Source organism: Aulostomus chinensis, chromosome 8 (assembly GCF_037954235.1).
Source record: "Aulostomus chinensis isolate RoL2024-O1b breed Wild chromosome 8, RoL_Achi_v1.0, whole genome shotgun sequence".
NCBI lineage: Eukaryota > Metazoa > Chordata > Actinopteri > Syngnathiformes > Aulostomidae > Aulostomus > Aulostomus chinensis.
This window is the reverse complement of record NC_141327.1, coordinates 24,939,378-24,956,489: the sequence shown is the minus strand read 5'-3', so window position 1 is coordinate 24,956,489 and position 17,112 is coordinate 24,939,378. Positions and strand designations below refer to the sequence as shown.

Genomic DNA, 17,112 nt, shown 5'->3' with positions numbered 1-17,112 from the left:
ACTATATGTGGTTGGTACTGCTCCACCCTCCACACCACCTGGCTCCTTCCCAGCCAGAGTGGTGACATTCCATCTCCCAAGTACCAGTTTGCTATTGCACTGGTCAGCATGTCGAGGTTTCCACCTCTGCCTACCACCCAAAGGATGGCTTCCCTGGAAATGGTGGTCCAACCGTGTGGTGGCTCCATGAAGCTTTTTGCACAACAGGCTACCACACACACACTGGTGGGTGTAGATAGATAGATAGATAGATAGATAGATAGATAGATAGATAGATAGATAGATAGATAGATAGATAGATAGATAGATAGATAGATTGATAGACGTTTGTTACCTTCAGCAACTTGTATACACAGGTAAATATGTAATAATTTTCATTATACCACATCAACGAAGTTGATTAAAAAAATGAATAATCATGTGCAAGGATGCTCTTTTAATATTAACACGAAGTAGTGTGTTCAGATAGATAGATAGATAGATAGATAGATAGATAGATAGATAGATAGATAGATAGATAGATAGATAGATGGATAGATAGATAGATAGATAGATAGATAGATAGATAGATAGATAGATGGATAGATAGATAGATAGATAGATAGATAGATAGATAGATAGATAGATAGATGGATAGACAGATGGAGAGGAACTCCTTTTCTACTAAACAGTGACTCAAAACACCACTGTGTTGCTGGATCAAAACGTACTGAGCCTGAATTATTAATGCTGGGAACATGAGAGGCACAAAAACACAGTCCTTTGCTGCTCTCTAGTGGTCATTTTAAAAACAATCATTGGCCATAATGTCATTTGAAATAAGAGTCCCACTTCTGTAAAGCTTGAACAGTTGAGGTCACATTCCTCTGACGACTGTTGTCAAATTAGTGTTTTTGTATTGTGCTCATGGCTCTTTTACCTCCCCTCTTCTGTAGTAGAAGTAGTAGCACCAAAGTGCTTCACATTAAAATGCTTGAAGTGCAATAAACACAGGAATAAACTAAGGCAAAAGGAAAAGGGTTAAAGTCATTGACTGTAAGAGGGCACCTCCAGCAGCAGCTGATCAGCTGGCCGTAATGCTCTGGAGGAGGTGTGGTGGTGTAAAAGATCAGACAGGTAGGAGGGGGCCAGACCATGGAGAGATTTGTAGACAGTCAGCAGAAGTTTAAAATTAATGTGGCAATGGATGGGGAGCCAGTGGAGCGCTGTGAGGACCAGGGTGATGGGTTGGTGCTTCTTTTTGTAGGTGAGGAGTTCTGTGTGAGTGCGTGTGTGTGTGTGTGTGTGCGTGTGTGTGTGTGTGTGTGTGTATGTGTGTGTGTGTGTGTGTGTGTGTGTGTGTGTGTGTGTGTGTGTGTGTGTGTGTGTGTGTGTGTGTGTGTGTGTGTGAATGGAAGATTGGGTTACAGGTGTGCAGCTGACTGCAGTTGACCTGCTCCTTTAAAAGTTGTAAAAGTTTAAAAGCCAGCTAAGTTCCTTCCTGCTTCCTGTCCCAACCACAACTGTGTGTGTTCTCAGAACTAGAGTGTGTGTAGCTACAGGTTCCTGCTGCCCAGGCAAGGTGAGATTTGTTATAGTGTGTTGTTACTTGATGGTAAGTTTTATAGAATTTGGAGTATTTTGTTCTTTGGTTGCTGCTACGGCCAAACATTCGTTTCTTGTTTCCTGTGGGCATTTAAGTATCTGTTTTCTCATGACTGAAAATATCAGTTTTTGTAAATATTGTTTATGATAACAGGCTCCAGCACCCCCCCCCCCCCCGCGACCCCTTAATAGGAATAAGCGGAAGACAATGGATGGATGGATGTTAATAATAACACCAAGCAGTTATATATAGAAGTGTGTTGGGGGAGCCTATTTATTTTGTAACCTTTTTCTCTTGTTTATCTAATAAGAAGTTTAGGTTCAGTGATTGTCTTTTGGTTCCTCTTTTTATTTTATTGGTAAGACTCGGCCTTTTTCCCTATTTGTGTTTGGTTTGTTATTTTAGGCAATGCTCTACCCTGAAGCCAGTACTGTATGTTTTCATTTTGAAGTTTGTAAAATAAACTGCTTTGGTTATTTGAATTCCTTGTTTAGAGAAATCTTTGTTTGGGAACAGGAAGAGGGCAACTGCTTGTGTCACGCCACTGGTTCCCCACATCACTCTCATTAAACGTCACACATATGACATGAGAGGGACATATTTTCTTACACCCACCTCTGGTTCAGCACCTCTGAATTACACTTGAGCAAAGAGGCCTGTAACAGATAGTACAGGTAGCCCCCCATTGTGGAAGTGATTGTTTAGTTCTGGTCTATTGATCTTATCCCAGTATAGAGCATGAAGGGCAGGCCCACGGGAGTTGAAATACAGATCCCCTGTGCTTGTAGAAATAAAAACTGAAAATAACAACTGTGTCAGTGTCACACATTCTTTCAGGGTGCAGAACCATCTGAATGTGTGACGTGTAGACTGTGTGAACACAACCTCCTCCTGTGCACTGATATGAGCACCCACTTCCATTGTGTTGGCTGTCTTTTGTTTCATGACCACTGCAGACCTAATAGGAAGCCGTCACAAGCCGCAGCCGAGGGAATCATTCAGCTCCATCTGTTAGGGAAAACTGTTGACTTGCTGTCTTTGCAGCCTGGTAATAAAAACATAAATGTGTGCAGAGGTCACTTTTTATTTTTATACAGTTCACTTCCTAATCTTATTTTACTGTGAGTTCTTAATAAAACAAAACAAAAAGTTAAAAAGTATTAAAAATCTGTAAACAAAATTGGCCCCTTTTTAAAAATGTTGTATTTTTATTTAAAATATTTGTATTTTAACTTTCTTCATGATGTTTTTTAAAATCTAAAATACTGTTACTTTCTGAAAGTACACTAAGTAAACATATTTGTGCCACCTGTTCTGTGAATTATGACCTGCACATACAAAGTAATCCTGTACTACTCCCACCCATTTTGGCAGTGGGCCGAGGAGGTTTGGACTCATCACCTGTCACAGTTCATGACCACAACTGCAGATGCAGTTAGAAATATTCAAACTCCTGTTAACCGAGCATGCATGTTTCCGGTACATGCCGGGACAAGGTTAAACACTCCCTCCATACAGGATGGGTGAGGCTCATCTCATGAAGCTAAGCTACAGTCTGGATAGCTCAAACACCCTGGACAATTTGATAATGATGCACAAGAGAGCCGGATGCAAACTTCTGAACTAATACAAGGTCCGAAATCGTTAGAATAACTGTTTACAGCAGCATCGCAGCTCAAGTTTTATTCTATCTTGTCTACTCGTGGATTTACGGTAGTTACGTATTCTAAATTGCGTCATCATACGCGTCTGTCTGAGTTTAACTCGAGCTGGAGGTTTTAAGAAAGTTAAAAAGGAAACCATTCGTATGCTGATGTGCTTCTCTGTCGTAAGTAGCAAACCGAAATATGAGCTGAAAAAATGAAAAAGAAAAAAAAAGAAAGGTAAACATCTGGCCTTAAAAACTATCTCAATACCGTAAAGACTCTGGTACAAACTAAACACTGCGAGAGTCGCGGGTCAAATTCTTTGCTTTAAGAACCTGGAGTGAGGCAATGACACTGGTTTCGCAGTGCAGTTTGTAGACAGCCAGCAAACGGGATCGTGCAGAAGCGAAACCGGAATTCCTAATCTCATATCCTTATTCTTAATGTTTCGTGGCAGCAGTGACTGCTTCATCTCGTCTGTCGCACGTCTCGAAGAAGGATTTAGCCCGGCGGTGGATGGGACTGCTTCGTTTTAAATCTTGAAAAATCTGGTAAGAACTTTGAGGATGTTCGATCCAAAATATTCTTAAAACGAGTGGAATGGTGACATGGTGATGACAATGGTGCAGTACTTTGGTGTATGTTTTAAGAACACTAACGACTTTTATTAGAAAGATGTTGTCTATTCTATGTCTTATGATGAAAATATAATAATGATAATGAAGAAAATATAATAGCTTTGGTTGCATTGGGCCTATGAATGAAACCTAAGGATGCACGGAGCAATAAAACAAATTATAATAATGATGAATGGAACTGGAGAAATTCAGTTTGCGCAAAAATTACGACCACACTCACAATTTGTCTTCATCAAGCTTTTCTTCTCTGTTAGCGGATAACCCTTCCAGGGAGATCGGGTTCTGTATCAATAAAATTGAGTTTGGACAAATCTTAAAAGAGAGACTCTTACTGCACATTTATTCATAACCAGAACTTTCTTCCCTTCCTCTACGTGTGCCATTGTGTAAAATGGCACCACGCTTGCTATTGTCACTTCATAAGTGTTCTTCGCTTTGCTATGACAGGTTTAATACTTTTACATCTTTCTGGCTCTTTTGGAACAAGGTTTATGAAGCAGAGGCGATGGGTGCCCCCCGCCTCCATCTCCTGACAGGCCTGATTGGGATATGTTATATCATGATGGGGTCGCGACCTTGTGCGGCCTCCCAGAAGAAGACCTCCTGCTCCGTGCAGGATGGCAAAGCTGACTGCAGCCGCCTCCGCCTCAGTGCCGTCCCTCCTAACCTTCCCAGGAACATCACCATTTTGGATATGTCTCACAACAGATTAGTTCGGATTCCCCGCCCGTCATTAACCCCGTACACGGGCCTCCTCCACCTGGACATCAGCTTCAACAGTATCACTAAGCTGGATGGGGGCGTGTGCCAGACGCTGCCTCTGCTGCAAACGCTGATTATGGAACACAATGAGGTGCATGTTCTGGACAAAGGGGACGTGAGCCTGTGCACCAGCCTGACCGGGTTGAATCTGGCGAGTAATCGGCTGAAGCTGAAGGGAGAACCCTTCACTCCGCTGCAGGTACACAAGACTGGAGGATTGGACAGTGTTGCCAGATGGGGAATAGTGAATGAGGAAAATGTTTGATGTCTGACCAAAAATAGACATGAATTTACAGTTTGAATGACAAAAGGCTTTTTGTGTCACAGTGTGTAACAGATTTTAACCATCCAGCCAATCTGTAGTCACTTCCCCGTTATTTCCCGTGTGCTCTTCTATGATGATGATGATCCCTAGATTCTTTCCTCCTTGCCTACTTTATTTGGTTGGAACTCTTAGTGCGATTTATGTATTGTTCTATATAATGCATAAAATTGAACTCGATTTGGTTTTTAACTCTCCTTTCATATTTCACAGAGCCTGAAATTTCTGGATGTGTCTAAAAACAACCTTTTGTCGGCCAAGCTGGGCTCTCAGCCTCAGCTGCCCAGCCTGCTGAACCTCACTCTGGGATTCAACAGCTTCACCACTTTGGCCAGAGATGACTTTTCCTTCCTCAGCCATCCGTCTTCTCTGCAGTTTCTCAACCTGTCATGTACGGCTCTAAAATCAGTAAGTGTAGAAAGCAACAGGAAATGAAATTGTGCTGTTAAAATTTGAACTAGTAGTAGAAAGTTGGAACTGCATGCCGCTCTCAGTTATGTGTTTTGTTTCCTCTTTTCATCACGCCACAAAAAAAAAAAAAAAGGTCTTAAGTGCATTTTTTTTCTTTTTTCAGTTGGAGCCTGGTTGCTTTACGCCTATTCAAGGTCTACATACTTTAATCATGGACGAGAGCGAAATTGGCACTCTGGTTATTTCTAAACTCTGCAAAGAGCTGACAAGTACAGCCATTAAAACTCTGTCTCTCCGGAAGATGAAGCTTGTCACACTCACCAACACGACCTTTTCAGGGCTGCAGCAAACAAACCTAACCTTTCTGGATCTGTCTGCTAATGGCTTGGGGAAAATTGAAGAAGGCTCCTTTCAGTGGTTGTCCAGACTACAAACTCTCAACCTGGCTTACAACAACATCAAGCATCTGACCAGATTTACTTTTCAGGGGTTGAAAAGTTTGAAAACACTCAACTTGACAAGAGCCTTGGTGAAAAGTCATACTTCTGCCACTCCCATTATTGACAATTTCTCCTTCCAACCTTTAAGAGACCTGGAGAGTTTAATTTTACAGGGAACTGCAGTTCGGGAAGTCACGGAACACACCTTTACGGGCTTAATAAATCTGAAAGAACTTGATTTAAGCTGGAGCAGTTGGACGTCACTGAAAAACATCACCAACAAGAGTCTGGTCTCACTGGCGGGATCCACCCTCAGGAAGCTCAACCTCATACGAACAGCTATAGTACAGATTAATAATGGAAGTTTTTCTGTTTTGGGAAACCTCACCATTCTCCTTCTGGAGGCTAATTTTATCAAGCAACCGCTTAAAGGAAGAGAGTTTGAAGGATTAAACCAAATTCAGGAGATTTACATGTCCTATAACCATCAGACAGTCAATCTAAGCACCACGTCTTTTGACAGTGTGCCCAGTCTAAGGGTCTTGACTTTAGCTAGTAGCCTGACAGTCCAAGCCTTGAACAAGGATCCCTCTCCATTCAGGCCCTTGACCAACCTCACCTACCTGGATCTCAGCAATAACAACATTGCTAACATCAGACCAAGTCTGTTGGAGGGACTTGTTAGCCTGAGGGTCCTGAAGCTCCAACACAATAACTTTGCTCGGCTGTGGAAGGATGCCAACCTTGGCGGGCCTGTGTTGTTTCTCAAAGGTTTATCGAACTTGGTCACCTTACATATGGATAACAACGGGTTGGATGAGATTCCAGAGGAGGCGCTGAGGGGGTTGAGTAACCTCCGTGAGCTGGGCTTAGCCAACAATCTCCTCAACAGCCTCCAGGACTCCATATTTGACAGTCTGACCTCACTGCAGGTTTTACATTTAGAGAGGAACCTGATCACAGCTGTGAGGCCTCAAGTGTTCAAAACGCCTCTGAGGAACCTCAGCATGCTCTTCATGGACAGAAACCCATTTGACTGTACCTGTGAGAGCATGTTGTGGTTTGTGACATGGTTGAATAACACAAATAACACCTGGGTGCGGGGTCTTAGTGACCAATACACGTGCAACACACCGCTAGCTTATTTTAACAAATCGGTTATGGACTTTGACACACTGTCTTGCAAAGACATGACCCCATTTCAGACTCTTTTCATACTAAACAGCACGGTTGTTCTCATGCTCATTGTAACTGCACTTATAGTACGGTTCCATGGTTGGAGGATCCAGTTTTATTGGACCATCCTCATCAATCGCACTTTAGGATTTAGCGACGCCACAGTTGAAGAGGGCAGACAGTTTGAATATGATGCTTACATCATACACGCAGAGGAAGAGGCCAACTGGGTGGAGAGAAGGATGGTCCCTTTAGAGAATGAAAACTGCAAGTTCTGTTTGGAGGATCGGGATGCAGTTCCTGGTATACCTCTGTTGGATTCCATCGTGGATAATATGAGGAGTTCCAGGAAAATCCTGTTTGTTGTCACGGAGAGTCTTCTCAAGGATCCCTGGTGTTGTCGGTAAATTATACACATAATGCTACATTATTAGGTCACGGTCAATTACAAAAAAGTAAGTATACATATTTTTCAACCTCTTCCCTTTATGTTTTTCCATCCAGATTTAAAGCCCATTACGCTCTTCAAGAGGTGATTGAAGCCAGTAGGGACTCCGTGATCCTGGTCTTCCTGCAGGATGTGCACGATTACAAGTTATCTCAGTCCCTCTTCATCCGTAGGGGCATGTTACGCTCCTGCTGCATCATCCACTGGCCGGTCCAGAGGGAGAGAGTCCCTGCCTTCCACCAGAAGCTCCTCATAGCACTTGGGATGACTAATCGATTGGGGCATTAACTCCGTTTATGAGAAAAGATTTAAATGTATTTCAAGTCTACGCTCAAGTTTATCTGCCTTTCATTTACCTGCTTGAGGGACATTTACATCATATTCCCTTGTGTCTTGTTTACAGGCTGAAAAAGGAAGTTTGGATGAGTCTTTTTTTTACATTTTTTTTAGTTATTTACTGAGTAAATTTTGTACATTACAGATTTTTGGATAGGAATTTATTGCAGTCGCAGTTTCACGACGCAATCTTACCCTGAAAGGTAATCGCTATAAAAATGTATGAACTTATAGAGTTATAGCTGCCAATCAGTTGCCAGTCATGGTCTGCGACAGCAGGATGTTGATTTGAGTGAAGCTGAGCTTGAAAGTCTCGTGACATGTATTAAATGATAAGCCGAGTGTGGCATTGCAGAGGTAAAAGTGAAGAAAAAGGCCTGAATTGCACTAGGAAACAGTCAGGTTTTATTAAGTCATAGTGACATCTAGTGGATTTACTTGGACACAACAGCACTTCAAAAAACTGTCTTGAAACCAGTTTTACAAAGAATGTTGTACCTTAGAACCAGGCAACCAGGCTGGGTTCCAGTGTGAAGCCCTGTTATCGCCTGCGTTACTGCAACATAATTGCGGAAAATAGGACATAAATGGCACTTTTTTCATATAACGACTTGAAATATGATAATAAACTGCCTACCATCATTAGACGTATAAATATAAAGGGTACAGGTGAACCACACAGTTGTAGATTTACGTTGCTGATGTTTAATGAATGGGATGCGTTTATATTTACATTTAAGCAAAACTAATACTGCAAGCTGTTGAACATATTTTACTGAGTATGTGCCACATGTTATAAAGTTGACGGCGATGACGTAATCATGTTATCTTGCATGTGTTTAACAAATCAGAATCAGGACTGAACAGGTTTTTTTTTTAGGTCATAGTGAAAAGAGAAATGAATCGGTTCTTGCTCATAACTCTAGTTACCTATTAAATACACACTGATTTAGGAAAGCGTGGGAACCCACTGGGAAGGGTAAAAAAGATGTATTATCAGGTTGAAGACACAAAATGATTTGGCCTACAAGAAAGCACAAAATAAAGGATAAAGGCAAGTCAGTCAGGGCCAGTCAGATATCACATGGTAAATAATTAACATTTCCTCTTATCACTTGTGCCAGTGTTTTTGTTGCCGCTCATTTTAGTTGTTCATATCTTTCCACTGCTGCTTTTGCTTTTTTTGTTTGTTTTTTTCTTCTTTTTTGACGGTGGTGGTTGTGGGGGTCCTTTGACTATGATCCTGCTCAGGAATAATAAATCACTCTCCATATAAAGCTGCTGCCATGAACCCTGTGTGTTGGTCTTCCTGGGGAGGAGGGGCATGAGCAGAGAAGACCACAGCCCCCCACCAGCGGTTGCACACTTGATCGGTGCTGCTGCAGCAGATGAGCACACTTTTGTAAACTGACACTGCCAGAAAAAAATCAAAAACAAAACAAAACAAGATGGCTGTTATGCTTGGTAGCCACACTATCCCTTTACTTGGAGTTGGAATCTTCATTGTTTGTCTGACTTACTTCACTTACACGCAGCTCAGCAGTTACTTGAAGAAATGGTTTGAGATGAAGCACATTCCAGAGCTGGAGAGAACATACCCATTCATAGGGAACGCGCTCATGTTCAAGGCTGATCCTGGAGGTAAGATATAAAACCAAAATGCTGCAACAATTCCATAAATGCTGAGGTAACATGTCTGTATCCCGCCACTGGGATTGTTTTTGTTGTTTCAGATTTCTTTCGTCAAATTGTAGATTACACTACAGAGTTTGCTGCTGCACCACTGTTTAAAATCTGGGTTGGAATGGTGCCATTTGTGGTTCTGTATCATGCTGAGACAGTTGAGGTATAGCAGTGCAACACTCACGGTGCCTCCACGCTAACTTTAACACTGGGTGTCGCAATTGAAACCAGACATGTAGGTCAAATTAATTGTATTTTTTGAATCTGTGTTCTATATACTTTAATATATTTTTCCACTATTTTCTGGGGCTGACTGACTGAGATACCGTGATTGGAAGGAATGGTCATTTTTTTCTTTTCTATTTTAATGCAAAAACTAATAAATAGAGAGAATTTGATGGCTGCTTCTCGAGAATATCGTCTAGGCATCTACTGATTTATGAAAGTATTTTGTGACACATCTTATCAATGAAAAAATGTCAGCTCACATGATTAGGATGTTGCCGTGGGCCTTTTTACAATTATTTTGATTAAATGTTCACCTTTAGTTTCATTCTTATTTTTGGTACGTCAAAATTTAGTAAAGATTTGCACAAATGTCCCAGCCAAAATGCTGGCTTAAACAAACAATTATGAAACAGAGAAGTCCAGACTTCACCAGGTCGGTTAAGATGCTCCTCCAAGTACGCACATGATTTCATGCAATGTATTTTACTATTATATAAGTCACAAATACTGTAAAAGACATTGATTTCGTTATGTACTCCATTTTTTTTTAATCTTCAAACGGTTTTATGCAGGCAGTTCTGACCAACCCTGTTCATCTGGACAAATCCTATGCCTACACGTTCCTCCATCCCTGGCTGGGAACCGGGCTGCTCACCAGGTAGTACAGTTGCCTCTGAACAAGGTGAACAAGTGCTGACAACCTGTCAGTTACTAACAAAGCAGAAACCCTGCCTCTCGCGCTGGTGTAGAGAAGTGTAAAGAAATAGCTGAGCTGTGCTTAGCTATTTCATATTGTAAAGGAGTACAAAATGATATTTGTAGAGACAGGGAGCAGAAGGTGGGGCTACTATAAGAGGATGTGACGGATCATTATATTTGTAGCAGTAAAATTCACATTCTTTGATTATGTAGGATGATTCCTTTACTGTTGAAGGTTTTTAGATTAATTATTTGGGATCATGAAAAGAAGAAGAAAAAGAAAGAGGAGACGACTAAACCACACACCCCTCCAAAATGTCAGTGACAACAGAATAACATGATGGCGACACAAATGAAACTTTATGGGCTCGTTAAATCCACATTTGCATGAGTCTTGTGTGTCATCTCCATGATCAGCACCGGCAACAAATGGCGTCGGCGGCGGAAGATGTTGACCCCAACCTTCCACTTCTCCATACTGACAGACTTCTTGGAAGTCATGAACGAGCAGGCGGAGCTTCTGGTGAAGAAGCTGGAGAAGCGGGTGGGGGCGGGCCCATTCAATTGCTTCAGTGACGTGACCCTTTGTGCCCTGGACATTATCTGTGGTGAGTTGGTGTACTGTAAGTATGCATGCACGGACAAACCCTTCACCTGGCAGGAAGCTGCTCACAGCTTGTTATCTGACACAGAGACGGCGATGGGAAAGAAGATTTACGCCCAAAGTAATTCGGAGTCAGAGTACGTCAAGTGTGTGTACAAGTGAGTTCTTTTCATCGCTTTTGTAGATATAAACATTACGACAACAGGAGAGGATCTAATTAATTCATGTGTTTTTCCTTTTGTGCATGAATGTTCATCTTTAGAATGAGTGACATCATCAGTAGGAGGCAGAGGAAACCTTGGTTTTGGCCTGATTTAATATACAATTACTTTGGCGAGGGGAGAGAACATGACAAGACCCTCAAGACCCTCCATTCTTTTACGTACAACGTAAGTGATGGTTCGGGTGCGCTCATTACTTTGTCACTGAATTCAGCTCTGACATCCAACCTTCATGTCCTCTCAGGTGATACACGAGAGAGCGGAGAGCCTCTCCTCGACCGACTCGGACAGCGAGTCAGACCAGGGTCTGAGGAAAAGACGAGCGTTCCTAGACATGCTCCTGAAGACCACCGACGATGAGGGCAACCACATGAGCCATCGGGAGATTCAGGAGGAGGTTGACACCTTCATGTTTAGGGTACATATTTAGAACATCTCAGAGTATAAATACTGCATCATAGTGGTACTCCCCAGTAATGAGTGCAGAACTGTTGTTAAAATGCAGGGGTGAAAAAGTAGGTAATTAAGTAAAAGTAGAAATAAAGATAGAAAATGTGGTACTCTGGCAAATGTATTATAATACTCCGTTAAAAGTCTCCATTCGAAATTCGACCCGGATATGGTACTCATACTGCTTGGGAGCGTTCAATCCTCGATCCACTGACCTCTAAATGACATGTTAAAGTGGCATCTGTGTGTGTGTGTGTGTGTGTGTGTGTGTGTGTGTGTGTGTGTGTGTGTGTGTGTGTGTGTGTGTGTGTGTGCGCGCGCGCGCGCCTGTAGTGCTTCTCTGATTGTGTCTTCTTCATGTTGACAGGCTTCAGAATTCTTCTTCATAATCTTCATCATAATCTCTTTTTTTGCAAAGCAACAAGTAACTGATGGGTTGAAATAATTGCAGTGAAGTACAAAGTACAATGATTCCCCTTGTATTGTAGTGAAGTCCACAGAAATACATACCATTGGTGCAGTAGCTGAATGAGAATACTATCCAGCACTGTTAACATGAATTTAACTTGTGCTCAGTTTTACCTTTATTGTTTTCTAATTTAATCAATGACTTAGTTTTTATTCATTTCATCATTTCATGTCCAAAGGATCAACCCAGACTATCTGCACCTGCAGTTTTGGGACTTGCATGTTTGTGCCAGATGCGTTGACATTTCCCTTAGAAATCACATTCCAGCGAATGCGACAGGATTGAGATTGCAGTGACCATGACCTTTGACCTCTGAACTATTTTCAGTTCATTGTCGAGTCCAAGTGGACGTTTGTGCCAAATTAAACAAGAACCCCAAAAGCATAATGCCCCTGGCTGCACTGTTGAATGATGAAATATTTTGTGCAAATTTGTGCTGAGGACATCATTTAGAGACTTGGCTTCATTCACAAGCATTTTTTTTTTTTACAGACAAACTGTCTGATTATCCTTTGCCACCTGCTCAGCACCAAACAGCAGACAGACCAAATTAGTGATACACTCAGGATCTCAAGATACATCCTCCTGGAGTCAGTCCAATATTGGGATTTCTTTTTACTGACAGACAAACCACTGTGCTCATGCTTGCGGGGTTGTTGAAACTAACTTGTAAGGTCATTAGAGAATTTGGCAGAATAAAATCTGAGCAGCCTCAAAGTCTCAGATAATGTGATGCTTCGGTTTTTAAGTCCCAAACACTGTGTTTTTCTGCATTTAAGTGCCTTTGTTTTGCAGGGGCACGATACTACAGCGGCCTCGATGAACTGGGCCCTTCATCTGCTGGGCTCCCACCCTGAGGTGCACAGCAAAGTTCAGCAAGAGCTTCAGGAGGTGTTTGGTAACATGCCCTCTCCAGAGCCACCACACTTCTTCTCACTTTCATTAAATCATTTGTTTTGCTGCCCAAAGGCCTTTTGACTCATCTTTGTTTAGACTAATTTGCTCTTTACAGCTCAAATGGAGCTTGTAGGGATTATCTTCTTGCCAAAATACAGAGAATAATTGAGTTATTTTCACTGTTGTGTGGCTTTACCACAGCCTCCGTGTATTTTTCCATGATCTAAGCGTAATGGCTTTGCAGCAATAGCTAACATGCATTCCCCATTTTTTCACTATACAGTCACTTGTTACATAACCTTTTTTTTGCACCTGAGCATCTGCAAATAATTACAAATCTGTTCGACGGGCAGGAATTTAAGCCTCTAAACACAGCCGGAGTTAACAAACCAATGAGGTGTATCTGTTGTGCATCACCATGATTTCTCATGTCAATGTAATGTAATCAAGTGTTTATCTGCATTCTTTGCTTAGACTTTAACAATGCTTACTGGCTTGTGTACCAAGGTGCATCAGATCGACCTGTTAACATGGACGATCTGAAGAAGCTCAAATACCTGGAGTGTGTGATCAAAGAGGCCCTGCGACTCTTTCCCTCGGTGCCCTTCTTTGCCCGCAGCCTGTGTGAAGATTGTCATATCAGTGAGTCCCACATGACCTTTGCATTCAGGCTGTCATGTTCTCCCACGTGTTTTTCGAGTTCCTTCTGATTCATTCGGCAACCTCACGGTTTGCTTCAAGGGCAGGTGTCAGTCACAGGTGGGATGAAAAGGGTAAATGATGTTGCATGATAGCTCAGCGGGGTAAAGTAAAGCCTCACCATGTTGTCGTCTAATTGAAAGATAACAAGGAATCAGGTCTAGCGACACAAAAAAAAAAATTGTAAAAAGAACAAAAAAGAACCTCCCACGCATCCAGCCATTGCTAGTAGACAACACGGGCAATCTTTGGGGTTTTTGTGTTTTTTTTGGTATTTTTTTTAAAACTATTCTGAAGTCAGATTCAGAATTTGGTCAGCAAACTGCAGCACATAAAAACCGATTAAAAGTGAATCTAATCACCGCACACTATAAACTGGTCTGTGAAAGGCAACTTGGCTCACTTTTTCTGTTCTACTGGAACTAAAAATTACCTCTGCCAAGGAGGTCATGTGATCACTGCAGTCACTGTGTCCCAGTTTGCTCATCAGCAGGATATCTAAAAAAAAAAAAGTTGACGGAAAGATAAGAGTAAGTAGATCTGGATCAAACTATAGATCCTGGATCCTGAGGCCTGTTCTAGGCCCACTGGCAGGATATTAGCACTGGTGACTGTATTCTGGATCAGTAGTCTGGAAGACCTGTTTTTGGTGGTTGGGATTATGAGCAGATTTTGATGATGACATAATCATAATCTGTATCTTCCCAGTAAAGTTATGCACTCGCTTTCTCACACACGTTACAATGTTAAAGCATTGTGTCATCAGAGTCACACATCCGAAGTGGTAATTCTAGTTGATTAAAGCACTTGTTACTGTTTTGAGTATCACTTCCACCGCTTTTTCCCACTTTTGGGATTATATTTATACTGCAAACAACGTTTCAGTTGTGGCCCATTCTCCAGTTGTCTGATAACTGTAAGACTCTTGCAGAACTATAGAAGACACACGCACTAATTTACCTGACTTTCTGATAGCTGAAGGGATAGTTGTTGGTCTACTGGTTGGGCCATAGCACTCAGACTCTTAGCATGGTTGTGTGCAGGATTCAAACATCTGGATTCTAGTCCGCTGTTTAGATTGAATCTGTTCGCTGAAGCTGAAGCAGTAATTGCATTATCACATAATCGGTAAAATTAGTTCCTGCAAAAGAAGTTCATTTATCCTCTGCAACTACTTTCACCCATCCAGATGGTTTCAAAGTGCCCAAAGGTGCCAACGCCATCATCATCACGTATTCTCTCCACCGTGACCTGCGATACTTCCCCGAGCCTGAGGAGTTTCGTCCTGAGCGTTTTCTGCCTGAAAATTCCGTGGGAAGACCTCCGTATGCGTACATCCCCTTTTCTGCTGGGCTCCGCAACTGTATCGGTACGAATAGTATGCTTTCGCTTTGTCGCTTTGATAAATAAGCCTTGCAGTATCACTTCAAGCATCACTGCTGTTTGCTTTCTGTTACAATGTTCTTCAGGTCAGCGCTTCGCACTAATGGAGGAGAAGGTTGTTCTGTCCTCCATCCTGCGGAACTTCAGTGTTGAAGCTTGTCAGAAACGTGAAGAGCTGCGGCCGATGGGAGAGCTGATACTCCGACCAGAGAGAGGCATCTGGATCAAACTGGAAAAGGAGATGCATTAGAAGCCTTTCAACGAACACCTGCTGAAGAATTTCCTCTTTATCTAAATTCATCTCTGCTTATGTTCTTTGAATATTTTCCAGAACTGCAAATGCAGCTTGTCTACATCACATTGCCTTTAAGGAAAAGAATATATCCTGCATACGGTTTTGTAGGACTATTTCTCTTACGCTATTTTAGCCCTTCAGTTCCTTTTCTGTTCTTTAGCTGTGAATCTTGAGGAAATCTTATGGAAGGTAAATATTTTGGGCTGTGTTAGCTTGTACAGAAATCCCTGAGCCCCTGGATGTGCCGGAGAGAGCTTAATATTCATGCCATGTACAAACATTAGATTGAACAAAGATAAACCTTTTGTTTGTGCAGCTTGTCCTCTAAACATTTAAACCCTTGTTTTTTTTTTTTTTTCCTTGTCCTTGTCTGACTGGTTGTCATGCCTGAGGAAGTGTGAGGTTGAAGACTATTGTGAACCACACCATTAACAGTTGATTCGAGTTGTCTTTCTTAGTCTACTTTTATAATTGTTTTTTTTTAATCTGATTAAAAGGCGGTACCATCTGACCTTCAGGTGACAACTAGAGAGGTCAGAAAGAAACTGAATCACAAACTTCTGGCAGCTGAAAAAGTTGCATTAGCTAATACACATCCAGCAGGGGATTAATCACCGACATGTAGGATTAATCTGAGCACTTGAGTGATCTAATTTGAATTCTACTCAATAACTTGTGGTTTTACTTGGATGATTGTGTTTTGTGGAGAGGTTGATGAAGTCTGTGAGTCAGACAGTAAAGGATCAGCCGCATAATTAAATAAAAAAAGATGCTAAAAGCTGACTTGACCAGAATAAGAATTATTTCCATTTTATATTATACAGAGTGATTTTTATATATAATTAAAAAGGCAAACAATGATTAAGTATCGCATTTTCATGTACTTATCAAGCAGTTAAGTATTTACAAGATGAACAGCTAAGAGACTTTTGCCTGAAAAAATAAAAACAAATTAACTACACAAATGAATAAAAAGCAAAAACAAAGACCTACAAGAAAGTTACACACACAAATACTCTCCCACAACCACATACAGTATACAGTATACTGTATTTGTAATGCAGTTTCCTCAAGATGTGGGACTTGTTGCATTTTAAAGAGAGATAAAGAGACGTTCTTCAGTAAGGCCCTCTGAACTAAGGAATGCTTTCCACTGGAATGCAATGGTGAGTATAATTTTGGTTTTTTTTCAGCATTGATAAGACAAGTGAGGGTAGAAGTCTTGACCTGCTATCACCCCGCCGGCTAGAACGCTTCCTGAATCCCATTGAGGTCAGATGAATCAATGGTAACAAAGTAGTAATCATAGCATGACACAGTTATAAATGACCCCATCCATAATGTCATGGGATGATTTAGCTGGTATGCCAGCAAGGGTCATTGCCTTACACCAAAATGACATGACTGATGATGAATTGTGCGCTCTTTTCCAATGCTATTATTTGAATTATTGAGCACACCTCCAATCAATGGCTGGATAGAGCAGAGGCGCCTGTGCTCCCAGTGAGGCAGGAAGAGTTAATTCCTCTGAGAGTCTCTAATAAATGGCTTGGATAAAAAGAGCTTGTGCACACTTTAGTGCACAGCATTAGTAGGGAGATTGATTTTCAGGACATTATGCCTCTCTTAAGGTGGTTTCTAACGATGAAGCATTCTTTCCCTTTCAGTTTAAATCCATTAAACAGTAAAATTGACAGTAACCTTCTTGGCTCACATACCA

At 41.5% G+C, this 17,112-nt stretch overlaps 2 protein-coding genes across 2 annotated transcripts; both read left to right on the top strand.

Moving 5' to 3' along the window:
• Positions 1-3,232: 3,232 nt before the first annotated feature.
• Positions 3,233-7,727, top strand: tlr3 (toll-like receptor 3). The gene is given in 6 exon segments (XM_086211872.1): positions 3,233-3,782; positions 4,357-4,830; positions 5,167-5,361; positions 5,528-7,383; positions 7,485-7,629; positions 7,631-7,727. Coding segments are annotated over 5 exon segments (2,706 nt in total). The 5' UTR covers positions 3,233-3,782; positions 4,357-4,374; the 3' UTR covers positions 7,685-7,727.
• A 1,356-nt stretch (positions 7,728-9,083) lies between these two features.
• On the top strand, positions 9,084-16,162 carry cyp4v2a (cytochrome P450, family 4, subfamily V, member 2a). Its single transcript, XM_086211873.1, has 11 exons — positions 9,084-9,405; positions 9,498-9,610; positions 10,248-10,333; positions 10,792-10,982; positions 11,067-11,136; positions 11,241-11,367; positions 11,444-11,617; positions 12,914-13,016; positions 13,523-13,657; positions 14,904-15,083; positions 15,184-16,162. The coding sequence occupies exons 1-11, from the start codon at positions 9,213-9,215 to the stop codon at positions 15,345-15,347; spliced, it is 1,536 nt and encodes a 511-aa protein (XP_086067999.1). The 5' UTR covers positions 9,084-9,212; the 3' UTR covers positions 15,348-16,162.
• Positions 16,163-17,112: the final 950 nt, after the last annotated feature.

What these genes read in the sequence shown, in the direction of transcription:
- cyp4v2a (XM_086211873.1), top strand. Translation starts at nt 9,213, where the DNA reads ATGGCTGTTATGCTTGGTAGCCACACTATCCCTTTACTTGGAGTTGGA. An exon ending in TGCCCTGGACATTATCTGTG is followed by an intron (nt 10,983 to 11,066) that starts GTGAGTTGGTGT and finishes TATCTGACACAG; the next exon opens with AGACGGCGATGGGAAAGAAG. An exon ending in TTGACACCTTCATGTTTAGG is followed by an intron (nt 11,618 to 12,913) that starts GTACATATTTAG and finishes TTTGTTTTGCAG; the next exon opens with GGGCACGATACTACAGCGGC.